The following is a 27,512-nucleotide window of genomic DNA, read 5'->3' as shown; positions in this document are numbered from 1 at the left end:
TGATAATAAATGTGTTCAACCTAAGATATGACATCAAACACAGGTACACAGTGACAGGTGGCTACTGTTAAGTTAACAACTAAGCAGATGACTTTGATTTACCTGATTTAAGAGCCTGACCCTCTGTACTAGTTGGACACGAGAAGGATAAAGCTCCTTAGAATAAAACTTCTAACAAAAAAATTCACATCAACAAAAACCTTTAATCATTATCTGAGATTTCAAAAGGGGCTGACTAGTGGGGGGGTATACACATTACAAAAGTCTTCATGTCGCTGCAAGTTACATAGAACTTTTTCTACTTTTCAACAGTGGATCTTCCTGGTATTGTTAATGGTACAACTGGATGTAACCCCTCCGGTCTAAGTAACTGAAAAGGAAGACACTTTTCTGTGATCCCTGTCTCAGACACTAGGTGGCGCTACATTCTCACTTCAGCTACATTCTGCTTCCTACAGCTGTCTGTCTGGCTGATTTTGAATTGCTCCCCAGCTAACATTTCCTGGGCTTGAGCTGCATTCCATTTTTCACAAGTGCATCAGACACCTTCTGAAAGTGAGCAGATACCAGATGGGGTCATTCAAGATGTCAACCCAGCCTGGTCAACTATCCCCACTCAACCCAATGAGAACATATTTATTGAGTACCCACTATGTGTCAGCTCCTGAAGGGAATCCAGCCTTATAACCCAGGGATCTGTCCATGCTTTACCTTTCCCCCTCAGGCCTCCTGCTATCTACAGAAAGTTCCAGAAGAATCATAGCCACTGAGGAAGTCGAGGAGAGTTGGAGTTGTGGGAGAACACAGAGATCACTTTATCTCCCTTCAACTCACACATACTGACAATGGCCCAGAGACAGGAAGTGAGTAATCCCAGGAGGCACAGCCTGACAGACCAGAATTAGGATCTGTTTCCTGATCCCAGGTCCTTCCACTTGGGAATCCCTCAAGGACAGCCACCAGGATCATACCAGAAAATGGTGCTGGTGTAGGACTCTGTGACTACACATCCTCACACAGAGAAGCTACCCCCAATTAGTAACACTCATTTCCACAGAACTTTACTAGGTGTTTAAACACAGATATTCTGTGGTTTCCCCTCAGGCCCGTTGCCCAATGGGTATTGCTCCTGGCCACTGGGGACGGACATGCCCAGCTTGCACAGCGGCCAAAGTGCCACTCCCTTGCCAGCCACAAGTGTGTTCCGCAGCCTACAGCAACTCAGCCTCCTTTTCTTGCCTCTGGGCATCTAGGATCTTTGGTTAGGCCTAATATTTGTTAAGGCGAAGCCAAAACAAATGATCCAGAGAAGAAAAGGAACCAGGTCCTGTCTCCCTAGCCAGCAGGTTTGTAAGCTGGCTGAACAAGGGTCTCTCTCTCTCTCTCTCTCTCTCTCTCTCTCTCTCTCTCTCTCTCTCTCTCTCTCAGATTCAGTCTCCCATCAGGATAATAAAGGAGTTAGATCTGACCCCTCTCAGCCTTAGCCTTCCAGGGTCTGTCATGTGGCTATTTAGCTATCATTATTAAGTAAGGTAATTCATCATGTCTACATACAGCACCTTGTGGGAGACATGAAGCTCATCGTTGGTTTTCTGATATATACTATTTTAAGTAACAGAAGTGTGAGTTTGACTCAGGAGACTGAGGCAGGAGGATCACAAGCTTGAGGCCAGCCTCAATGGTAAAGAAAGCACCCCTGGGTTCAATCCCCATACCTCCCCATAAAAAAAAGAAAAAGAAAGTGTTAGTTTTTCCTTATGTGTTTCTTCCTTTTTTTTTTTTTTTTTTTTTTACCATTGAGCTACATCCCCAGCCCTTTTTAATTTTTGTATTTTGAGATGGGGTTTTACTAAGTTGCTCAGGGCTTTCACTAAATTGCTGAGGCTGGCCTCAAGCTTGTGATCCTACTGCCTCAGTCTCCTGAGTCAAACTCACACTTCTGTGTGTGTGTGTGTGGTGCTGGGGATTGAACTCAGGGCCTTGTGCATTCAAGGTAAGCACTCTACCAACTGAACTATATCCCCCGCCCTGTTTCTTCCCCTTTAAAAAAAATAATTTCAAAATATTCCTGACATACAAAAAGGTATCAAGAATATGGCAATAGATTCATAGGCATTAAGCATAGTATCTGAACAGTAGATAATTGAGTGGACATTTTTTCAACTTTGCCGTTTGTCTGAATTTTCATAATAAAATATTGAGAGGAGAAAAAAGACATTAAGAATAATATAATGAGCACCTGTGTACTTGCTGCTCAGCCTACCACATCAAACCTCCTGGATTTGGATACTTGAACTGCAATACCCAGGTGCTCCTCAACTCATGATGGGGCATGTCTTCATCAACCCATAATAAATTGAAAATATTGCAAGTTGAAAATGTATCCAGTGGGCCTAACCCAATAAACACCAGGCTCAGCCTCTCCTGCCATCATCATGCCCCAGTCAGGGGGTGGTAGCCTATGCCTGCAATCCCAGGCTGAGGCAGGAGGCTTGCAGGGCCAAGGCCAGCCTCCACAACCTAGCAAGACCTCATCTCAAAATAAAATATATTTTTTTAAAAGGCTGGGGATGTAGCTTAATGGTGACTCACCTCTGGGTTTAACCCCAATACACACACACACACAATTCTTTTTTTTTTTTAAAGAGAGAGAGAGAGAGAGAGAGAGAGAGAGAGAGAGAATTTTTAATATTTTATTTTTTAGTTCTCGGCGGACACAACATCTTTGTTGGTATGTGGTGCTGAGGATCGAACCTGGGTCGCATGCATGCCAGGCGAGCTCGCTACCGCTTGAGCCACATCCCCAGCCCACACACAACTCTTAAAACACTTAGATTAGCCTAAAGTTGGGCAAACTCATCTAACAAGTCTATTTTATAACAAAGTGTTGGGTAGCTCATGTAATTTATAGAATACTGAAAGTGAAAAACAAAGTCAAAAAATCTGGAAATCTTGGGGCTGGGGATGTGGCTCAGGCGGTAGCACGCTCGTCTGGCATGCGTGCGGCCCCAGGTTCGATCCTCAGCACCACATACCAACAAAGATGTTGTCTGCCGATAACTAAATAAATAAATATTAAAAAAAAAAAAAAGGGCTGGAGATGTGGCTCAGCGGTAGCGCGCTCGCCTGGCATGCGTGCGACCCGGGTTCGATCCTCAGCACCACATACCAACAAAGATGTTGTGTCCGCCGAGAACTAAAAACTAAATATTAAAAAAAATTCTCTCTCTCTCTCCTCTCTCACTCTCTCTTTAAAAAAAAAAAAAAAAAAAAAAAAAAAAATCTGGAAATCTAATCATGGTAAGCCAGGGGCCGTCCTAGTGTCGTTTTGCTTTGTAAATGTTCTTAATGTCAGAGACAAGTTTTCATACCGCGGGTTTTCTTCTGCAGCTTGATTTTTTTTCACTTAGCATTTAAGTTCCGAGATTCATCTGCACTGATTGATGGGACTCTGGCCTATTCCGTTTTACTACTGTTTTGAAGTTGCGCAGTCTTCTCTGCTCCTGAGCACTCTCCCCTGGTCCAGTCGCCCTGGTGCGTGTGGAAGGGGTGCAGCGGCATTGAGATGTGAGGAGGAGCATGGCCTGCCACCTCCCACGGCGTGGATCCAGGTGTTCAAACTGTGTCACCGTGGCCTGTCTGTGGTCCTGTTTTTGTTCTGTTTTCTACTATTCTGGCTTCGTTCTCGGAGGTCTCTGCACATGTGGTGGCCTTGGAAGCCCCAGTGGCCAGAGGCACCCCTCTCCAGAGAGTTCCCGCATGGTCGATGGGACAGAGGCGACCTGTGTTCCTCCTGAACAAGTGAGACTGGATCTCTCCCTGGACCTCCCTCGTCATTTGCTCCTCTCCGTCCATCTCATCAAAGCCAAACAGGCTGAGGATGGGGAAAGTTGAGGCTCCAAAGGAAAAACGTTGTTACCAAATGAAGGAGGACTGGAAGCTGAGCAGATGACAACAAATGTCCGGGACCTCACCAGTCCCTCACATGGCCCCTCTCACTGCTGGGGGTGTCACACTGTGTGTGATTACACTGCCATCAACAGTGGCTGTGCCCCCTGTGTGGCTGGGAACCTCTCCAGGAAAGACCTCATCTTTACCTCCCCAGATCCAGTGCAGCTCAGTGCCCGGGCACAATGAACAGCAGCTTCGGACTCAATACCTCCACCAAGCACAGCCCGAAGGGAAGGGGCAACTCCACCCTCTGTCTTTTAGCTCCTCCCACTGCAAACCCAGACTATCAGGTAAGAGATTTCCACCCACCTTCTGAGTCTCAGACCACAAGACAAACACAAGTGGACAAATGCATTGTCTCAGTCAAAATCCAAATGCACTTAGACAGCTGTTGTTTATTGAACACCTATGATGTGCCACACATTTTTTTTATGTGACAAAGCTGCATCCAGATAGAAGTGTTTCTAGCTTTCTGTGAATATATGAAAATTTATATATTAATAGGGTGAATTTTATGGTATGTGGATTATATCTCAATAAAGCTGTTATTTTTTTCCAAAGAAATACAGATCTTATATAATATGATCTCATTTATATGAAATTTTAAAATGGAAAAAAAGTGGTCTATGGTGATAGCGGTCAGAATAGCGCTTACCTTAGAGAGTACAGACTGCAGCTTCCAAGCCTCTGCAATGCTGGAAAAGTCCTAGGTCTGGTCAGAGGTAGTATGTGGACACCTCACATGCAGAAATTTGCTCAGCTGTGTACTTCAGATGTGTGTGCATTGGAGCATGAAAGTTCCACTTTCATACAAAGAAAACTAAAAAGTGCTTGTATTAGTCAGCCTTCATCACTGTGACCCAACAAGTACGACTTAGAGGAATAAAGTTTATTTTAGGCTCATAGTTTCAGGGGTCTGGTTCACAACAGCCAACTCTACTCTGAATCAGAGATGTAGCAGAACATTGTGGCAGGAGGGTGTGGCAGGGGAAAGCTGCTAAGCTCCTGGCCACCAGAGGGGAGCCAGGGACAAGAGATAGGCCACACTCCCAGTGACCTACTCCCTCCCATCACATCCCACCTGTCTACAGCTACCACCCAATGGTCCATTCAAATTATTAATCCATCTAATAGATTAATCCACCCCTGAGGTTACAGACCTCTAATCATTTCACCTCTGAACGTTCCTGCAAGAACACAGGTGCTTTGGGAGACATTAAAGATGCAAACAGTAACAGTGCTGTTTCTTTTTAAGTGAAGGAAAGAAACCAACTCTAGAGCACTATGGAACGTAGATTTTTTTTAAACTCAGGCTGTTGGGTGCTAAACCTGACTCCACCACTTAGCTGTGATGAGTACTTTGAACAAATTTCTTACCTTCAGGACCATCGTAAGAATCAAGTAAATTAATCCCGGTGAAACATTTAGAACCATGGAATAGTAAGTGCTCAATAAACCACAGAGCCACTTCAAAGGCCAAAGGTAAGACCCAAAAGACCCAGTGGGAAGGGGACACAAGCCGATCACACTGGTTACCATGGAGGATTCCCTGAATGTCAACCAGGCTAGTGATAAGAAGGTCATAAGGAGACCATGACCCAGCACACACTGCCATTTCTACATTTCTGTTTCCATGTTTGTACTGGTCTCTCAGCTGGCCCATGAGCACCATGAAGGCAGGAGCCCTGTCTTGCTCTTGGTCACCTCTTCAGTGTCCAGCAAAGAGCAGAGCTCTCTGAATACTCTTGAAGGAGCAGTGAGTGCATGAACCACAGTCCTGATCTCAGCTGATCCACAGGAAGCACCCAGAGGGGGCTGCTAGTAGGCCCATCTAGTGGAGTGAGGCTGGCAGGAGAGGTGGTGGATGGTGGTGCATGTGTCAGGGCTTCAACCTTCGTGGATGTTGAAAAGGGGAAATTCAAGGAGTCAGAGGTGACTCCCCTGCTCCTGCTTTAAGCAACGAGGGGCTGGAAGGGGAAGCAACTTCTGTCTGGGACCAAGTAAGATGGGCTGGGAGGAGGTATCCAGATATTAGTAGACAAACGGAGGTACGACCTGGGCTAAGCATAGAGGTTTGGGGATTAATATTGCCCTGGTGGCAGACTACTTGATAGCATATTCAAGAAGTCTAGAAAATGACTTTGCATTGTTTAAGCATTTATGTTGGAGTATTCATTCACACTGATCCTTGTTATGGAAAAAAAATATATATATAATTTAATTTTTTTAAAGGTGGAACTCCTTAAATGCAATTTTGATATTTCTTTTCAGGCTATCTGCCTATAGCTGTCTCCCTTGCCTCTTCCCTCCAGGAAAAAATAAAAGGTGCACAGAACTTTAGTCTTACCCTCTAATTTTAATCTTAGGAACATCTAGTCCAGTGGTTCTAAGTCTGCGATCCCAGCCCAGCAGTATCAGGTTGATCTGGAACTTGTTAGAAATGCAGATTGTTGGATGGCCCCTCTCCCCATCCAGATCTACTGATCCAGAACCTCAGGAGAGGTGGGTCGAGCAATCTGTTAAGCAAGTTAACAATTGAGAAGCACTGGTCTGGGAAATTCCATCAGTTTGCAGATGAGGAAAATAAGATACAGAAATTAAGGGATGGCCTTGCTTAACATCACACTCTGGCCACTGCAAAGTCTGACCCAGACATCCAAAGAAAGACCAAATACTGGGCTCCACATACTGACTGAGGCATGATAGTGGCTACTGACTTCGCAGCATGTGAGGTAGTAGGAAGAAATGACAACTCTTCAAGGGGTCAGCTCTGCAAAGTCACCCCAAGTCCCCCAATTTCTTAAGTATCTACTCCAGGCCAGGCTCTGAGCCATATCAGATATGGTACAGCTCTTGCTGGAAACCAGGAGGTCAGGCATATTGTTGTTTCCAAAAAAAAAAAAAAAAATACTTTACCCATTGAAAGCCTTCTATGTGAGTCAGGGTCCAGTCAGGAAGCAAAAATCAAATGAGTAATTTGACTAGGGAAATTTTAATATAAAGCTTTATTGGGCTGGAGTTGTGGCTCAGAGCACTTGCCTAGCATTTTTTTTTTTTTAAGAGAGAGCGAGAGAGAGAGAGAGAGAGAGGGGGACAGAGAGAGAGAGAGAATTTTAATATTTATTTATTTTTTCTTAGTTCTCTGCAGACACAACATCTTTGTTGGTATGTGGTGCTGAGGACGGAACCCGGGACGCACGCATGCCAGGCAAGCGCGCTACTGCTTGAGCCACATCCCCAGCCCTTGCCTAGCATTTGTAAGGCACTGGGTTCAATTCTCAGCACCACATATAAATTAATAAAATAAAGGTTATGGGCTGGGGATGTGGCTCAAGCGGTATCGCGCTCGCCTGGCATGCGTGCGGCCCGGGTTCGATCCTCAGCACCACATACAAACAAAGATGTTGTTTCCGCCGAGAACTAAAAAATAAATATTAAAAAAATTCTCTCTCTCTCAAAAGGAAAAAAAAAAAAAAAAGAAAAAAAAAAATAAAATAAAAAAAAAAAATTCTCTCTCTCTCTCTCTCTCCTCTCTCACTCTCTCTTAAAAAAAATCTTTATAAAAAAATAAAAAATAAAATAAAATAAAGGTTCATTAACATAAAATAAGAATTCTTAAAATATATGTATTACCTAGTAAAGGCTGGTTAGCTATCAGAACTCCTGCTTGTGACCGTTGACTGGTGTCCCCTGGAAATTTCCTCCACCTCTGATTCCTTAACATGACCTCCATTGCTTTCCTTCCTCCCTCTCTGATCATTCTCTCAAGAATTTCTTTTCTTCATATATCCTTTACGTTCTTTGGGCAATTTCTTCTGCTTCCTTAATTTAAAAGTGAATAGCAGCTGAGCTCCTATTACAGCCTCAGTAGATTAGGGAGGTACTTAGCAACTCAGCTAGACCCTTTCTCTAAATAAAATATAAAAAAGAGCTGGGGATGTGGCTCAGTGGTTAAGCACCCTGGGTTCAATCCCTGGTAATCCCCCCCCCCCAAAAAAAAAAAACAGTGAATATGGATGAGTAATTCTGAAGGCAGGCCTCCCAACTGAGCTCCAGACCTGGGCCTCCCACCAGGTGCCCTCTTACGTCCTCTCCTAATCCACGAGGGCCATTAGCTGAGTCTCCTCTCCCTCCTCAGCCCATGCGCACTCCGCGGCACCTGACACACTGGGCTCTGAAATTCCTCTGCACCCTCCCTCAGGCCCTCTGCTCAAGCCCTGGGTCTTCCAATGTCCACCTGTCTTGACCTCCTCCAGTCCTGCCACAGGGCTAGGGCGGCAGTCTAAAATCCAGGTCAGAGCACAGTTACTCCCCGCCCTCCTTAAAACCCTTTAGTGATTTTCTGTCATCAGAGAATAAGATCCAAACTCTTGAGGATGACACACAGGCCTCCGGGTCCTGGCCCCAGCAGCCCTCCCGGCCACCTCCACTCTGCGGGCAGAATTGGAAAAAAGCAAGGGGTTGGGGGCAGGTGGATGTCAGGAGGCTCAGTGCTCACCTCAGCCTCCCAGTTTTTGTTGTTGTTGTTGTTGTTTGGTTAATAATATATTGTAGTTGGGAACAATACCTTTATTTATTTATTTTTATGAGGTGCTGAGGATCGAACCCAGGGCCTCACATGTGCTAGGCGAGCACTTTACCACTGAGCCCCAGCCCCAGCCCTCAGCCTCCCAGTTCTGCTGGCCAGGACAGATGGCCTGCTTACCTTTCAGGACTGGCTCAAGTTTCTCCACCTCTTTATGTAGTCATTTATTTAATGACTACAATTAATCTCACACACATATGCATACACACACATGCACACATGATTTCTGAGCTCATAAAGAATGATTTCAAAATATTTAACCACTGAGAACTCATAGGCACTCACACATCAGGATAAACGCTGGCCCTGAGACTGGAGTCAAGTCTTTTAAGGACCCCCTGCTGGGCCAGGGTTATTGACCTATTGGCTGCTAGATTGTGAGGAGGTCTAGCAGTTCAGAGGAGGCACTCAGGGTGCTCAGGGCAGCAGCTACACACCAAGCAGCATAGGAGTATCTCAATCTTTTAACTTCTGGTATGACTGCACATGCATGAGCCCTGGGACTCTTATTATGCGCCAGATGCTGGGCTAAGCTAACCCACTTCACCCACCACCTCCTTCAACTAGCACAACCACATTGTGAGGTATAATCATCATCTCTACCACTACCATCTTTCTTACCGTCATCTCCACGACCACCATCTCCATCACTGCCACCTTCTCCAGCATGCCAACAGACTTGCTGTGGGGTTTCACTGAAGATTGCTTGATCGGAAGTTAAATCTACACCTTCAATAACTTTTGCCTGTTCTTCAAAGGGCAGCTACCTAGCACTTCCCCATCACCCACAGCAGCATTCCAAGGCATTTCCCACAGTCCTTTGCAAACCTGTTCTAACCACCTCTAGCCCAACCCTGGCACTGCTACTGCCACCACCCCCATCATTCCTGGCTGTAGCCCTGAATTCCTTATGACACAATTTTCACAACTGCCACCACTGGGCTGTAAGACCTTTGAGGACAGGATCTTATTCCATGCATATTTAATTCACTGCTCTGCAGAATGTCTGGCTATGGGCCCAATGTTGGTCAAGTGCATGAATAAATAAGCAGACACATAAGACTGAAATGTAACTGTTATTTGAGGTTAGATCTATCTTTAACTGCTCCACCAACAAGAATATGGAAATACATAATACATTCCTTTTATTTTTAGCATTTGAATTTGACTATTATTATGAATGTATTAAATAAGAATCTATTAAGCCACTTTGTAACCTGAGAACAGGGGCTGCATTCAAATCTCACCCCTGCCACTTTTTTGGTGTGTGTGGTATGCTGGGGATTGAACCCAGGGCCTTGTGCATGCAAGGAAGGAACTCTACCAACTGAGCTATATCCCCAGCCCACCCCTGCCATTTTCTAATGACCTTGCTCAATGCTTCTCAGCCTGCTGCCCTTGTGGAATGGGGAGTGACCTGCCTACCTCGGGGATTCTAAGGAGGAAGGAGGAGACTACATAGTGCTCAGCACCTCCCCTGCGCAAAGGGACTCGATAAACACTATATTATCTTTGGTGGTGGGTGGATAGTAGCCCAGGGATAAAAGGAAATGTGCCCTGATGTACTCTGGGCCAAACGTTGGTAGGGTGGTCTCAGACAGTGGTTCTCCACCTTGGATGCAAGTTGGAATGCTGGCACCATTCAACCCAAATCCCTGGGAACCCAGGCTTTTTTTCCCCCACACTCTCCTGAAGATTCTAATAGGTAGTCAGGTTGAGATCCTCTGCCGAAACTAGCAAAGTAGGAGACAAGCAACAACAAACCAGCCAAGAGTCCAGGAAAGGATGTCCCAGATCCAGTGAGGCTGTCTTGATTTCAGTTGAAAATAAAAAATTCTCAAAATTGAAAACTTACGGGCTGGGGATGTGGCTCAAGCGGTAGCGCGCTCGCCTGGCATGCGTGCGGCCCAGGTTCCATCCTCAGCACCACATACCAACAAAGATGTTGTGTCCGCCGAGAACTAAAAAGTAAATATTAAAAATTCTCTCTCTCTCCTCTCTCACTCTCTCTTAAAAAAAAAAAAATTAAAAAAAAAAAAACCCTGGGTTCAATCCCCAGCATCAAAAAAAAAAAAAAAAAAATTGAAAACTTACCTGTTTTCTAATCTTGAATACACATGCAAATAGAATATATCATGATTACTAAATTCTCTGAAAGCAACCACTCTGGAAAAAGTCATAACAAAGCTCAAGTGTTTATTAAGAATTAAAAATACTGTAAAGAAGCCATACAGTTCATTTCACAGTAAACTAAACAAACCTTTTTTTTTTTTAACTTTTACTTTTTGGCTTTTTTTTTCCTTTCTTTCTTTTTTTTTTCTTTTGGAAGGGCAAGACAGCCATTTAAGAACAATACAGCTCAAAGGGGAAGGGGTACAGCAAACAATTACGGAAATGCAGTGCTCCCCACTGACAGATGGGGCCTGCTCCCAAAGCAGACCTCCTCGAGGACATCCTGTTAAAACAAAAAAACCTGGCCTGCATCCCCCAGGGGGACACCCCAGCGCTGTGTGGACTGCTCTCAACACATTTCCTGAAAGACCCCAAGACACTTTTCTGGAACTCTAAACCTGTGCATTATTCGGTAACCTGCCCAAGTGTGGATGCAGGTGGGCCACCAGAGACAGACAGGCACCAGGACTCTGGGCGGTGTGCTTGAGCATTCAGAACCATCTGATTCTTTGCATAGTTTCCTTTGATATCATTAGATGGTTCAGGAATGGAAAAGACACCCACGCTAGAAAGGCAACCCGAAAGTAACTGATTCTTTTAAAATGAAGACAAGGCGTTGCCCTCTCCTGACTCAGAGATCACATCTATGAGTCCTAACCAGTTTTAGGTGGAAGACAAGTGAGAGATATCTCATGAAAACTTCAGCCAGAAGTATAAAAAAAGTAATTTTTCTTAAAGACAATTAGAAAGAAACGTGCCCCATCCCCGATTTTTTTTTTTTTTTTTTTTTTGGTAACTTGAAATCTGCCAGCCAGACAGGGTATCTGAAGGTTAATCTGCTTCTGTTAATCCTCAATTGAAGCCATTGTCATTTTTCTGACACTAGACACATCCCTTTTAAAAGCCACCTCTTGTGCACCGGGGCTGGGCCTTCAGGAAACAACCCAAAGCAGAAGCAGAGGACTTAAGAAACCAATGGTGTGTGGTAAGGATTGCAAATAAATTAACTGGGCACAGAATGCAATGCCTTGGTGTTCAGGTGGTGTCCACTGCTCTTGGGGGGGGGAGGGCACATGGGAGGAAACAACACATTTTTTTGGTCATGAGAAAATGGACTATAAATCCGCGCCCTGGACACACAATTCACTTAGATTTTTTCGTGAATCTTTTCAACTTTCACAAACAACCTATCCAGATCATTTCTCAGGTCATCTAGTAGACCCTTGGCTGATTCCAAGTTGTTCTCGTTGGTTTCGATTTTGACCGAGTAGGCTACCAAACTGTCCACAGCAGTCCTGAGCATTTTCAAGTCCGACTCCACCTGGCTCACTGAGGATTTCAGGTTGTCTAGAGAAGAGAGTCTGTCCAGGAAGTCCTGAGGGGGCAGACGCGCGGCCTGGGCCTGGGCTCGGTCCTGACTGAGCAGCGCGTGCACCTGCTCTTGCACCTTCTGCAGCGATTCCACGGTGCTGGGGAGCTCGCCCACGCTTCTCTTCAGCTCCTCCACGTCGCCGTAGAGCGCCAGCTGGGCCTCCCCCAGGCTCCTCACGGTGCCAGCCAGGCTGTCCTTGTCTGCCTCGGACGAGGACCCCAGGCCTTCCAGGTGCTCCTGCAGCGCAGCCAGGCGCTGTTCGTACTCCTGGCTCTTGGTCAGGAGCGACTCCAGGCTATCGGTCTGGCGTGCAGAAGCCACTTGCACGGATTGGACTTCATCCTCTAAGTTCTGGAGCCTGGAGTCCAGACCCCGACTCTCTTTCTGGAGCGCATCTAAGGCGTCGGGGGTTCTGGAGGACCCGTCTTCCTCCGGCCTGTGGGACTCAGCCTTCAGCTGGCGGAGCTCCTCCTCCAGCCTCCGGATCTCCTCCGGGAGGCGGGAGGTGGACTCCTCGGACTGCAGGAGCTTCTTGGTGAGGGCCTGCAGGGCCAGGCGCTCCGAGTCCGCCGCCTCCTTGAACGCCTGCTGCTCCTGCTTGAGGCTCACCAGCTCCCGGACCTCGGTGTAGACATCAGACTCCATGGTCTGCAGGGAGCTTCTCAGGGCCTCCATGTCCCTCTCCCTGGACTCCGCAGAGGTCTGTATCTCTTTCACCGCATCCTTCAGGGCTCTCAGGTCCTGCTTGTACCCCTCGGATTCTTCCAGAGAGGCGACCTTCGCCTTCACGTCATTTATTTCCTTCTGGCTCCTCTTCTGGACCTCAGTGAAGATGGCGATGTTGTCATTGATGGACTTGGTGAGCTCCGTCAGCCTTTCCTCCACTGTGTTCTCCAGGGACGTGAAGTCCCGCTCGCGCGCATCCTTCACCACGTGAATGCCGTCAGAGAGGTCTTTGAGGATCTCGTTCTGGAGTTTTTGCAGAACTTCCCCGATCCTGCTGATCTCACTCTCCCCCTGTTTCACTGCTTTCTCTGTGAGGTCTTGCTTATGTTGGGAGCTTCTCAGGATAGACTCGAAAGCCCCAAATGTGGTTTGCAGAGACTGTACCTGTAGCCAAAAGCCAGACATTAGCTGTAGAAGAGTCATGAGTTTTACAGGTACAGCTACTTTGTTTTCAGTCTGCCCAGCCTCCAGGTCCCTTAACTCTTCCAGAATGGCACTACAGTACTCCAACTTTGAAGAGCTCTCCTTTCACATGTAGCCCATGTCATAGTTGTGGGGAACAAACTTAGGACTCCCTCCAAGAGCCCCAGGGATGGCTTATAACCCTGGCCTGAACAATGGGCACTTTCCACCCACCCTGAGTCACACTGACTAGCCAAGCATGGGCACATGTGCTAAGGCAGACCAAGGAAGCAGATCTAGGACTTCTGTTAAAACTACAGGGGAAGAAAACTTTCTCCAAAGGGACTGTTAGCTACGGGATCAGGTAGACCTGGAGCTGCGTAGACCAACACATGGAATGCCTATCTAGGAATCAAGCCAGCACAGCTGAGAAATGGCCAAGGTTTGCAGACATCATTTGAATCCCTGGATACAGCTATAGCTGAAGGAATCTACTCTTGAACTTTGCAGTTTAAGCCAGTCAATTCTCTCCCTAAGCCACTTAGGGCAAAATTTCTACCTCCTTCAACTGCAAGAGTCTTCAAGTTTTTGTAGGAAAGAAACCGATACACAGATACTCTGAGCTGGAAGTCAAGACAAGGATCCAGGTCTTAACTCATCACTTCCGGCTATGTGGCCCTAAACTAGTCATTGTTCTCCATGGCCCTCATTCAATCTTTTATTCTGAAGTACCTCAGAAGCCCAAAGATCCCTAGCACCATCTGCAGACCAGTGCCAAAGGAATAAACTGATCCCGCAGCAGGCTCTGGTTTGGTGAACACACTGGGATTTTGTCTGCTTCTACATATTCCTTCTTAAAAAACTCTACCATGAATGAGGCCTGACCTGAGAACTACCCAGGGGAACTGGTTTAACATATAATGAGGCTGTAGGATGATTAAGAACCGGGGAGGCATTATCCTGACACAGCATTTGGTGCCATCTATAATGTTTAGTTTGGAAAAATAAAAAAAAGGAAGAAAAAGAAAAAAAAGGGATAGAAAGATCTATCAAGTCCCTACCTCTAACAGCCAATTCTCAGGATCTGCAAGAAAGGGACATGGCATGATGTGACCAGCCAAACCCACATGTGGAAAATTGTGCAGGATAAATGATCCTGGTCAATACTGAACAAATAAATGGCATTTTATCATCCATTTAAAAAGTTTAAGAAATTTTCAATCAAAAATGTGCATTTCATATGGATCCTGACTCAAACCAACAATAGAAAGACAGTCTCAGGGAGAATCAAGGAAATCTGACTATTGTCTGGTATGAGGTTCCAGAATCTCTGCAGCTGGGGTGTAGCTCAGTGGTAGTCTTGCCTAGCATATGCAAGGCTCTGGGCTCTATCCCCAGTATGGTGCCATATCCTGTGTTTTGTTTAAAACAAATAAGGAAGAAAAGAAATTTATTTCTTACTGGTTAGAAATAAATCCTAAAATACCTTGGGTGAACTAATGGCTCTCATTTTAAAATTAGTTCCTGGTGCCCTCTCCCCTAGGTCTGCAGGGTGACGTGGGCTCCTCTGAGGGATTAGAGCTTAACCACCATTATGTTCCGAAGCCCTGGACCCACCTGTTCCAGATCAATCTTCTGAATAAGGACAGGCCAGCCTCTGCCTGTACTATGGCCATTTTCCAATACCAAGTACAAGTGGAGGACAGAGGCCAGGTGTGCCCCCGACAGGGTCACAGAGGGGTTCAGGGTCAGGCTGCTCGGGAGGAGAAGGGAGGTGGTGAAATGAAACAAGAATGGTACAATACTGATAATTATTGAAACTGGGGTTCATTATAGTGTCCTCTTCTTTTGTTTATGCTTGAACATTACCATGATGAGAAGTTAGAAAATAAAGTAATATAGACTCTGTAGCCAGATTGCTTTGGCTCAAATCCTGGTTTTGACACTTTCCTGCTGTGTGATCCTGGGTATGGTACCTAACCTATCTGTGCCTTGGTTTCCTCAGCTGCATGAGGGGAACAAAAACAATACCCAACTCACAGGATTGTCATAGTAAGGTTAAATGAGTTCATATAAGTAAAGTGCTCAATCATGCCTAAAACACAGTGAAGGTCTGCCTCCATTCCTGTTGCATCTCTATTCAGAAGTCCTGAAGATTCACAGCACTAGCTGCAGCCTGATGTCAAAAGGAAGACTAGTTGAAAACACAATGGGACACCTGGGTTCTACTCCAGTCACACCAATAACCACTCTGAGCAGTTACACTAGCTTTCCAAGTCTCAGGTTCCTCATCTTTTAGACAATAGGTCTCTCACATCCCTTCTAAATTCAGTCTGTGATTTTCAGAAAGTAGAATAAGGTTCTCCAGGGCCTCCAGAATATTAGCCAATTTCTCTGCCCAACCAAATGCAACCTGAGTCATAAAGGACACTTTGAGAAGGTACTAGAGAGAACTAGACTCTGAAACTAGGTTATTAAATCACAGTACCTGCCTGTTCTAAGCATAGCACTCAAATTAGAGGTGTGAGCGGCCGAGCACAGCACTTGCCGCTCACAGCACTTGCCACATGGCAGGCAAGACCCGGTGCTTTCTGAATGATCCAAAGCATGAATTCAGAGCAAAGGCTGATGAAAAGCTGATCTGCTCCCTATTCCTGAATGTCACCCCTAACCTGGGCTGGCTCGTTACACATGGTTAGAAAGGGAATTAGGTTAGAAATTATGGATAAAACCAAGCCAGTCAACCCCCTGTAACTAAAAAAAAAACAATGTCCCCACACTGAGGGTACTGTGTTCATCTTTAAGTGCATATTAATCAACAGGTATTGAATGTACCTGTTCTCCCCACGTATGTGGGATGCCCACTAAGTGGCGAGCACTGGGGAAGAAGCCAAGAGATAAAATAAAAGCTAGGCCAGGATCCCTGCCCTCAGGAGCCTAGCTGGGCCAGGAGTGGGGGTTTAGGAACTGTCCTTAGTAATGGCTGACATCAGCGGAGCATTTCTGTGTATAGTAACTATCAAAGTGTGAGTGGTAGGTGGAGCACCATCTAAGTCCCAGAATGTCCGATCTCAGAACCGGAGCTCTTAATCACTGTGACGTGCTCAGGCAGAGATATGTTCAAAGCACACTGAGGGCCTAGAGAAGAGGCTGCCAACGCCCAGAGCCCGGACTACTGGTTCAGAATCAAAATGAGAAAACCAAGAAATAGGGCCAGAAAACTGACTCTCTCACAAACAGCTTCTCCTTTCATAAACTACTTCTAAGATCACTTTTTGCCACCCTGGGTGTGCCAGGGCAACACGAGCTCTTCTGAGGGTCCAGAATTCAACTGCCAACCTTTTCTAAAGCCCTGGACCCAACTGTGCCTAAATTTTCTGGGTAAGGACAGGCCAACCTCTTTTCCTGTGCTATGTCCATTCAGGTGATCTGGGACAGTTTTCCATACTGATGAACTTTTGGAAAACAAGAGATACCAGGTGGGGAACCAAATCCTATTCCAGTCTAAGATCCCCCACTTATGGTGTGACCTGAAATATGTCATACAACCAGTCCATGTATGTTCTGGAATAAGTTACACAACCAGTCTTGGCTCAATTGCCCCATCTGTGAAATGGTGCTAAGTGCTATCTACCTCAGATAGCTAGGAGAAATGAAATTGTGGCCAAAAAGCACTTAATGGAGTATCTGGCCCACAGAGACTACTAATTATGAATAATACTACTCTAAGTGCATTTCTCTGCCAAGAACCAAAACTCAACCCCGACAGAGACTTAAGAATCATACAGGGGTTCAAACGTAGGTTGTCAGAGAACAGGCAGTACTGGCTCCTCAGCACAAAATAACTTCCTTACTGGCCTCATAAAAGATGCAGGAAGAAGTGGCCACACACTTTGGGAAATGCTAATAAGACTGGACATATTGAACACCGTTCCATACCAGGTAAGGCAAGGGAAATATAATGAAATAAACAGCTGAGTGGTTGAGTGCCCCAGGAGTTAGACTACAGTGTGAATCCAGCCCGGCTGCTTGCTAGCTGTGTGACTATGTAGTTATATAGCTCCACACTTTCCTCACCTGGGAAACGGGACAGGTAATAGCACTCACCTCTTGGAGTTGCTGTGAGGTCAAAAGAGATGATATATTTTCCGATGTTTAGGACAGTGCCTGACACATAAGCGCACAATAAATGTAAGGCACTGAACAATGGCTTAATTATACTACTAATTAAAAGAAAGGTGGTCACTGTGTCCTCAGCTTCAGAGCCAAGAGGATTCTTAAAAATCTCTCATTGTGTGGATGGGAAACTGAGGTCCAAAAAGCAAAGTGTTCCACACATACCTGGGACCGAGAAGGGGTGAGAATCAGAAAGGAGGGACTAAGGGAGAGACAAGGAGGAAACCTAGGAAACCAAGCCCTATTTTTTCAATCTGGACTCAAGATGTCCCCATTTAGGCCTCAACTTCCAACATCCCCTAATTTTTCCTAAAATGCTACTCTGCTATAGGCAGGGGAGCCACCTCCTGTCCCTTAAACGTGTTCAAGAATGTTCCTTGCCTGCGAGTTCTTCACATTCCTTCTCTGAACATTCAGCCATCACCAACTAGATGATTGGCTCTACCCCAGACAGGGGCCCAAGGAAATTCCACACCTCCCTCTTCCCAATCTGCACAGAGGCGACCCTAACTGCCACCTACCTATGTGCTGCTTCACAAATATGATTTGTCTTATGCTCTTCCACCGGGCCTACACAGAGCTATATGACTACCAGACTTAAATAAATATTATGATTGATTAGCAAGTGGGTGGCAGAAAGCAAAAAATGGGCTAGTGATTAGACTCCAGCAGGATGTCTATTTTGTAAAGATGATGTGACACTCAGGATAGGCAAAGCAGCACTGCCTACTTAATTCCCTTATAAAAGTCACCTCCCTTAGCCTGCAGCATTTAGCAGGCTGACTCATCCCAGTTGCTCTGCCGGTCTTAAGAGGAAATTCCTAGTCCTGCACACTCAACAAAAGTGGAGAGACTTGGCAGGACCGGCAGCATGCTGGGAAAAGGAGGCAGTGGTTCCGGGCTCAGAAGTGGCGGGATTTTTTGTTTCGGTCCTGCCACCAATTTCCCATTCAGTATGACACGGAAGGAATATGGAAGAGGGGAAATTCAACAGAAGGGGTTGCACTTGGTCTGGAAAAGCCAGGGAAGGACGGAAGCTGAGCAACTTTGCCTTGGGAGCTGGGTCCATTCATACCTGAAATAGGCCCTTGGGAACCCTTAACTGGACAGTGGCCCAGACTTTCTCATGCAATCTGCAGCTCACCAGCTGGGGTGTTTGTTAACTCACTGTCTCTCTCTAAGTCTCAATTTTCTGGACTGGAAAATGGAGTCAGAACCAGCAGCCCTCCCTCCCGGGGTTGCTCTAAGAATCAGACAGTAAGTAGGTAAGTAAGCCCTCTCAACCCCACATAGATGGAAGTCCTTTTCTCGATTATGACCTAATATTTTTGGCCTTTCATTCCTCTAAAGCTGAAGTAGGCTATTTCAAAGGCCCACAAGGGCACTCTGGCCCAATAAAGAACAAGGGGCCTAAAGATAGATAATATTTCAGTGGAACTTCGCAAATGACTAGAAATTACTAGTTTTTCCTTCCCCAAGCTCTGGGTCTATTAAAAACCGGCTCAGATGTCCCCCACGGCAGAGCCGAGGTGCGGCCTTGCCGGAGGCTTCAGCGGGATGCGCTGGCTTCCTTTCCAACCTCCTTTTCAGACAACTCTGCCCATTCAGCGGTTCCTAATCCAAAAAGAATGGGCTCCCCAAAGCCTGCAGGCTTCCTTACAGGTCACCGCTAATGTCCTGTGACAGGCCCTTGGCCCACCCTCCCCGCTGGCCGGGCCATCCTCGAGGCGGTCCATCCCTCGGGCCCATTCCTCTGCGGCCATTAACAAAGAGGGTCTGGGACCGCCTGGGAGAGGGGGCCCGGACCAGGGTGTCCGGCCGGGGACCGCCGGGCAGAGCCAGGGACAGGGGCAGGGGCAGGGGCAGGCGGGGCCGAGCGGGCACGGGGACGACTGGGGCCGGGGCACCCACCTTCTGCTCGACGTTCTGCAAGCCCTGGCCCAGCTCCTCCCGCTGCTGGGAGAAGTCCTGGTGGCTGCGCCGGACCTGCTGGACCTCCTCCAGGACGTGGTGGACACACCAGCCCGAGAAGGCGGCCGCCGCCACCAGGGCGAGGTAGAAGAGAAAGTTGAGCGCCCGGCCGAGCCTGCGCGAGCAGGTCGCCGAGGACGAGGCGGCGGCGGCGGCGGCCGAGGACTTGCCGCCGCCGCGGTGGCCGCCCTTGCCGTGCGCCTGGTTCTGCGGGTGCTGCGGCGGGTGCTGCTGCGGGTGCGGCGCGGGCGGCGGCGGCTGCTGCTGCGGCGCCGGCGGCGGCTTCTTCGCCACGTCATCCGCGCCGCCCGACGGGTGGGCGCCCTTCTCCGAGGGGCTCGCGGCGCCGTGGCCGCCCTTGGAGCCCCTTTGTTTGGCCGAGGGCATGGCGGCGCGGCGGCGGCGGCGGGGGCCGCGGGCGGCGAGGCGAGCGAGGGGCGCGCGGCCCGGAAACTTGCACGGGCTCCCCCGGGGCCGGGCGGGCGGGCGGCACGCGGGCGCTGCTGGCGTCGGAGCGGCCGAGAGAGCGGGCGGCCGAGGAAGGAGGCCGGCCGAGGAGGAAGGAGGAGGGGGCCTGCCTCCGCCGCCGCGGCGCCGACCCCGCCTCCCGGGAAGGGAGGCCGCGCGAGCCGAGCCGGGAGAGCCTGCCACGCACGCCGGGCCGCCGCGGCCCCTCCTCCCGCCGCCACGACCCCAGCGGGGGCGGGCCGAGCGGGCCTGCGGGCCGGGGGCGTGGGCCGGCGGGCGGAGGCCCCGCGGGGCGGCGCTAAGGCGGCCGCGGAGGGCGGGGGCGCGGGCGCGGGGAGGAGGGCGGGTCGCCCCCGGCTCGAGCTGGCGGCCGGGCCCGCGGTGGGCGGCCGGGGCGGGGAGGCCGGGCGGCGCCGGCGAGCCGCGAGGACCCTGCGCAGTGGGCCGGGCGCGAGCCCCCTCCCGTCCCCTCCCGAGCGGGCGGAGGGAGGAAGTGGAGCCCGGGGTGGGAGCGAGGCCCGCGGCGGACCCCCGCTCCGTCCCGCTGGGAGCCACGGACCCAGCCCGCCGCGGGGTTGGGTCTCGCCTCTCCCCTTGGGTGGGAAGGCAGAGGCTGTCTCCAAACCAGCCGGCCTCGGAGGCGTGTTTGGTAAGAGTTTGGCGAAGATTCTTGGGCTGAGGGGAGGCTGTTCAAGGGACGCGTTGATGGAGCGCCCCTGGCAGCCCAGCCCGCAGGCCCCTGGACCCGGGACAGCACTTTGCCCAGCCCTCTGTACTCTGTTGTCTTGAGGGTCACAAGGTCTTCCATAGCCCCTACTTTGGACAGACTTGGGGCTGGTGCCTGGAAGCCAGCAGCAGCCGCACCGACAGGAACACGGATCAGGGTTGTCACCCCTAGTTTTGCAGAAGAAAATAAAATAATTCCAGGCTCCGTGCTTAGCAACTTACAAGGGTTCCTCACAAAAACCCTGGCAGGTAGCAATTACTTTACCCATTTTATAGGAAGGACACTGAGACAGGCCCCCTTCCCCCCCATAGATCTGCTTCTTCCCAAAACTGTGGTTTAATCTCCTCCAAATGTAAAGGAAACTGAGGCCCAGGGAAGTTACATCAAGCTAATTGGTGCTAGGACAGGACAGAACCTCCCTCCCGGTTCCTCCTGTATCTGGTCTCTGGTGTGTGCCTGGCTTTGTGCAGAGGAATGCATTTCTTCCCTACCCTCCGGATCTATTTTAAAAGAAAAGACCTTTTTCCTGTTCTTAAAGCCAAGTTCAAATGCCACTGCTTTCCTGATGCTTTCCCTGTGACACCACTTGATACCTCTCATGGGACTTAGCAAATAATTGCAACAAGGCATTCTATGTGTTAGTTAAACCTAACTTGAGGGCCCACTATGTGCCGGACTGAAGGCCTACTATGTCTGTAAACTCCTCTCCTTGCAGGCAGGAAGCACATTGTTTAGGTTTCTCTTTTATCTCACATAAGATGCTTTTAAAATTCTCTAGGGAAGGAGTGAACAGTTATGTTTCTGCCCTCAACAAGCTGCATTGGATTTGAAGAAATACGCAGAAACATGCTAAGGACTAACACCCAAGGTTGAGAATAGAAATGTAAAGAGAACTTGGACGGCAAACTATTGGGCTGTATGCAGGAAGTCCTTCTGGGGCTGAAATACCTCAAAGAATGGATTTGCATAGGAGAGCAGGGAGGATATTTCTGTGGCAGAAGTGGGGTGAGTCCAGGACACCTGCCTCTGCATGAAGGGTGTGTGCTGCATATAGAGATGAGCCAGTGGAGTGGGTCCAGATGCCAGAGGGCTACAATAGTCACTATTAGTGAGGGAGGCCAGAGTAAATTATAGCAGGTTCTGCAGCTGAACCTGCTATAACATAATCATCTGCCCCAGACAGAGGACCATCCTCACACTCGGTGACTACCAGGAACGATAGTAAAATACTTGGTTCCACAGGGCACAGGAGTCTACCTGGGTGGCACAGAGAAGGCAGAGGAAAACGGACAACCCAGTAGATTAGAAGGTTCTCAGAAGAACCTGCTTTAAAAACGGTCCAGCTGTGTTCAAATTGTGCTTGGAATCTCTAGTGCACAAAAGAGATCATCCTCCTTCAAGCAGTCATCCGTGTCAGGGGCAGAGACAGTGATAATGCAGAACAGCTTGCTGGGGCCCAGCCAAATGCTGGCCCCGGAGGCGGGAGCCCTGCTTTTTGAGCCTTGGCTCTGCCACCAGTGTGACCTTGGGAAGTGTACTTAACCTCCTCTGGGAGTTTCAGGGTCACCCCTTCTGTAAAGTGCATCTCTAAAGATCGTATTATTTATATAAACCTCTTTCTTAGAGAGAATAGTCATCTGATATCGAGAACAGTTCAGTGATACCTACGTTTTTTTTTCAGCTGGCAGACTGCAGGCCAGAGATAGAATGGAAGGATTCTCAGCTTGTGCTTCTACCTGGAAGAACAGAGGGTGGGGCGAGGGGGACTGTAGCTTTCAGTGTTTCCCTCTCACTGGTTTTTTCCTCTGGGCGCAGTGAGTATGATGGTTAAGACGGCTCTGGAACAAACCAACTTGGGTTCAGACTCAATGGACTGCAGAGTGTGACCTCTCTGAACCTCAGTGTCTTCATCTTTAAGATGACAGTTACAAGAACTACTTTCCCAGGTTGTTGTAAGGATTAAATGATGATTCTAGATACATAGAGGAAGGCTCCATGAGGAAAAGGTAGCTAACAATTTGCAGAGTCACCAGGGGCAAGTATAACTTCACAGAGTTTCTGTGTCTAGACTTCAAGGATTTTCTTTCATCCTTATTTCTTGGATCTCCAGCACCATATGTGGCTTACAAACCACACGCTATGATGTGTTTAACTAAAAAAGGCAGCAGTGTTTTCCTTTAAGTAGGGCTCCACTGTGGTGTTTGGTTACACCCAGAGGAGGAGGTTGGCCAGTGGTCATGGGAATGTCTAGGGCAGCAGGGTCCAGTGGCTTTTGGAGATTTCCATTCTGCTGTCCCCTTTTCTGAGCCAGCATGGGACACATTCAGGGGAGTTTCTCCTTCCCTTTTCCTCCTGACTCCTCCATCCCTTCTCCCCAGAGTATACTGGATGGTCAGGAGTGCAGCTGGAACCAGAGACATCTCCTCCGACCAACCCAACTTGCCTCAAAAGACCTGCGGACAGCGTGGACCTTAGACTATAGGGTGAAGATCTGAACGCCCACAGCCCTCTTGGTTTCCCTCGTTTCAGTTAGAATGCATGGAGCTCTCCCAGGAGTGCCGGTTGCCTCTTCTCCTGTTCCAGGTTGACAAGGCCCACAGAGGCCAACATGAGCCCCGGAATGCTCTCCAAACGGAGGGTGGATGGAGGTGGGGGGAGTTCTCCTTCACAGTTGGCTTTTCGTCCTAATTGCCTTCGGTGTCTCCCACTTCCAGTAACCTCCTAGGTGAGTTACCTGCTGACTGGCAGCTCACATGCGGGTTATTGAAACAACCTCCCACCTGGCCTCCCCGACCAAGAACCTGCTGCCCTGCTGTCTGTTTTCAGCACAAAGTGAGAACATCTTCACCTAAATATAAGTCAATTCATGTCACACCTCTATCCAAAACCCTCTCATGACTTTCCAAGACAGGACAAAAGCCAGAGTTTTTACAGTGACCTCTCTGTTCCCAAGTTCTGCCCCCTGCCACCTCTTATCTCATCCTGTCACACCCCTTGCTCACTGCCTTCCGGCCACATGGGCCTCCTTGTTGCTCCTCAGTATGCCAGTATGTTCCTACTCAGAGCTTTGGAATTTTGTTCCCTGGGCCTGGCAACTTTACCCCAGGTATCTACAAGGTTCTTTACTTCTTCAAATCAAATGCCACCTTGACCACCCTATGTAAAGGAACTTTATTTAGTTCTATTTTCTATCCCCAGTGCCTAGAATGATGCTAGTGCTCAACAAATGTTACAAATATCACATTATTAAAACTTGTCTACGTAGGGCCTTCCCTTTCATAAGACACCCATGAGGGAGAACAGTGGGAGGAAGGAACTCAGTGAGTATGGCCTCCAAGACCTCCAGCGCTATGATCTTGGGAACGATGGCAGTGGCAGTGATGATGGTGGCAATGGTGGGGGTGATTCAATGGTAAGATGGTGGTGATGGGATGGTGACAGTGGTGGCAGTGATGACATCTATGCCAATGAGCAGGATGATTGCTGCCACTGCTGGGCTGCAAGGGAGCTTCAGTGACACACGCCCTGTGGTCTTTGGTATTTACTGATCGCTTGCTGAATGCCAGGCACCGTGCCAGGAGCTTTACCTTCATTACCTCCTCTCACTTCAGTGAGTCTCTGGTGTAGGCACCACAGCAGCACATATCCAGTGCCCATGACACTGGACCACTTGCCCAAGGGGACACTACTTAAGAATTGCAGAACAGGCTAGAATCTAGGCAATTGAGCCTAAAACTCACTCTCTGAGCTGGCATACAAATGTACAGACAGAGGAGGACAGAGGGCCTGGAGGGTAAGTAACCAACCCAGATAAACCCCAGGTACTTCAGAAGCAGTGGGAATGTCCAGTTGGGAAGGGAGGGGAGGAGCCACATCCCAGCCTTCCTCAATCAATTCACCTTTGCAAGGGCTCCTCTTACCATGCTCTGGGTGGAAGTATTTCATTCCTTAGGGGTGCTGTAGGCAGGAAAAGAAATTATAAGGGCTGGGGATGTGGCTCAAGCGGTAGCGCACTCGCCTAGCGTGCGTGCGGCCCGGGTTCGATCCTCAGCACCACATACCAACAAAGATGTTGTGTCCGCCGAGAACTAAGAAAAAAAATAAATGTTAAAATTCTCTCTCTGTCCCCCTCTCTCTCTCACTCTCTCTTTAAAAAAAAAAAAGAAATTATAAGAGCCTCTGCCCTAGCGAAACATTTTTTAAAAATCCCTCCAAATCTGGCTCCTTCTCTTTCCTCTCTCTAGCCTGGTTGCTCTCCCTAATCCCTTCCTCCTCTGTGTTTAGCCAGACCCAGCTTCCCTGCAGTTGCCCTAATTTACCCTCCCCTGAGGAACTCAGCTTCCTTGATCTTTTTCCTGCCTTTCCTCCCAACCTGGATAAGGTACCCATCCCTGCTACACCTCCAGCTCCTAGGCCGTAGAACTCACCATTCTAATAGGCTAGTTGTTTACTGTTCTCCACAATAGAAATTTCAGGGCAAAAGACTGATCTGTTCCCTTTTTATCTCCAGTGCAAGGTAGTTTGCCTGGATAGTAGGAGGCACTCAGTATTGGATGGATGGATGGATGGATGGATGGACAGACGAACAGATGGGCAGAAGGACAAATAGATGGATGGTGTATTCATTTTCTCAAGCTTCTATAACAAAATATCATCAAATGAGCACTGAGCTGGAACAACGGATATTTATTTTCTCACATTTCTGGAGGCCAAAAGTCCAAAATCGAGGGGTCAGCAGGTTTAATTTCTTTCGAGGCCTCTTTCTCTGGCTTGTAAATGAATAGTCACCTTTCCGTGTCTTCACGTGATCTCACGTCTCCCTAGGTGTCCAAATTTCCTCTTCTTAAAAGGACACCAGTCAGGTTGCATCTGGACTCACCCCACAGCCTCCTTTAAACTTAATCACCTCTTTAAAGACTGTGTTTCCAAATGCAGTCACATTATGAGGTACTAGAGGACTTCGATGTGAATTTGGGGGTGGGGAAAGAATGGATATGACAGTACATGACTTAGAATGCTATGCCAATTCTCTGCACCACTCTGTCAGGGTACCTAAGAGGATGTTGAGAAAGGCTCAAAGATTTGAGAGTTTAGAACAGGAGGTATCTGGTGAAAAATGTAACATTTTATGAGAGGCTCAGATAACAGTATAAATACATTTTGCTAATGTAACAAAAAAAAATCAGAAGGGGTGTACGGAGATGATCCGATCCTAAGTTAATGAGATGGAGAGGTAACTGGAGGGCTATACTTCCCAGACAAGATTTTCATCTTGGCCCTGCCTTGCTGGTTATCTGCCCTATCTCCTCTTTAGAATCAAACCACAATACCAGGAGTGGGAGTAGGGTGGGGTTGGAGGAGCAGGCCTCCCTTAGGCCTACCACTCCCTGCCCTACAGCTACCTGCAAGCCTTTGTTCTTTGTTCCAGGTCTTCTTCCCAGCCTCCAACATCAAAGTCCCAACTGCCTCCTATTATAATAAAGTCTAGTCCTGGATGACCTCTCCATCCCCCACCTAGTCCCTCTACCTCAAAGTTCTTTAGAATGAGGAAGAGTGGTAAGCATACAGACTGGGTTTGATCCTATCTGGAAGACTTACTATGTATGTGGCTCTGGTTAAGTTATCTAACTTCTGTAGAAGTAGCATGAACACTTCACAGGATTCATGGGAAATAATAAACATCCAAAGGCCATCAGAGCTAGAAGTTGCACAGTTATCTTTACTGTGTGCCAACTAAGTCAGTCCAGTCCTTTTGTAATTTAGAACCTATGTGGGTTTTTGCAGCCATAGAAAAAGCAAAGATAGGCTCTATAAATTGGGAATTATGGTACCCACGTCCTGGGGTTCTAGTGAGGCTTCAGTGAAAGATAAAGTCAAGCACCCAGAGTGTTCTGTTTCAGGAGAATGGAGATTATTGCATAACTAGCTTAATATCGTATCTCTCCCAGGCCTCAGGCCTTCAGTTGGCAACACCTTGTCTGCTTATCCACTGTGCTACCTTGCTGCACATGGTTATCTGGGGTATATCATTGACACTAGGAAAATATTTCTTTCATTCAATTCAAACACTGAACAAATTCAAGCATGTGACCTACTCGAGGGATCTCAGGAGTGAACAAAGTGGTCCAAAGTCCTGTCCTCATTGAGCTCTGAGATTAGCAGAGCCCAGACAATAGCCATTAGTCAAAAGCAGTATGCTAAGTAGTATCAGGGGCTGGGGGGGGGGGGCATGGGGGGAGGACCGGAAGGGTACGGGATTGAGATGCAGGTCAAGGAGACCTCACTGAGGTGACACATGAGTAAAGACCTGAAAGAAGGGAGGGAGCAGAAGAGCCTCTTGGCAAGAAAAGAGCAAAAGCAAAGTCCCTTCCCGAGAAGGGAAAGGTGGTGCACAGTGGATGTCAGTGAGCAATTCATCTAGCAAGTACTCTGTGGAACCCCTTCTATTTATTGAATAAAAGATTAAATGAGCCCAATGCCTGGCACCTAGCTCTCAGCACATGTGGCTGTTACTATTGTCATTGTCAATTATCCTCACGGTGTCTCTCATAGCACCAGGCCAATACTCAGCACAAGACCTGGAACCTAGTAAGAGCCAGTAACTAGTAACTACTAGAAGAACTGGGGCTTGCTGTCCTGCACAGGTCATTGTCCCTAACCATTAATACCTGGTTGTCCTTGAAGTTCACCTGCATCAGAGACTTGTTTCCTTAGGTTGGCCTTTGCTCTGGAAATCCGTAGGTCTTAAGGTGACACCACAATTGTACGTAGATGCACCATTATATCCCTTTGATAGGATTCCTCAATCTTCAAAAAGATAGGGAGTCCAGGAGTTTGGACTGTGACTTCTGATCTGTTCCTGGGGCCCCTTCATTTACCGGCCATGTCTAGCAGGGGCAGGGAAAGTGCCTGGGTTCTGGGCCCAGGGTGCTCATCAGCTTTGGAATATCACCTGGGACATG

The 27,512-nt window shown here is 48.1% G+C and overlaps 1 protein-coding gene across 1 annotated transcript; it reads right to left on the bottom strand.

The window, feature by feature from the left end:
- Positions 1-10,736: 10,736 nt before the first annotated feature.
- Positions 10,737-19,769, bottom strand: Ckap4 (cytoskeleton associated protein 4). The gene is made up of 2 exons (XM_026398497.2): positions 19,296-19,769; positions 10,737-13,190 (listed from the first exon to the last, which is right to left on the bottom strand). The coding sequence occupies exons 1-2, from the start codon at positions 19,740-19,742 to the stop codon at positions 11,856-11,858; spliced, it is 1,782 nt and encodes a 593-aa protein (XP_026254282.2). The 5' UTR covers positions 19,743-19,769; the 3' UTR covers positions 10,737-11,855.
- Positions 19,770-27,512: the final 7,743 nt, after the last annotated feature.

This window comes from Urocitellus parryii, chromosome 5, assembly GCF_045843805.1.
Source record: "Urocitellus parryii isolate mUroPar1 chromosome 5, mUroPar1.hap1, whole genome shotgun sequence".
Classification (NCBI taxonomy): domain Eukaryota; kingdom Metazoa; phylum Chordata; class Mammalia; order Rodentia; family Sciuridae; genus Urocitellus; species Urocitellus parryii.
This window is presented reverse-complemented; position numbering and strand designations above follow the sequence as displayed.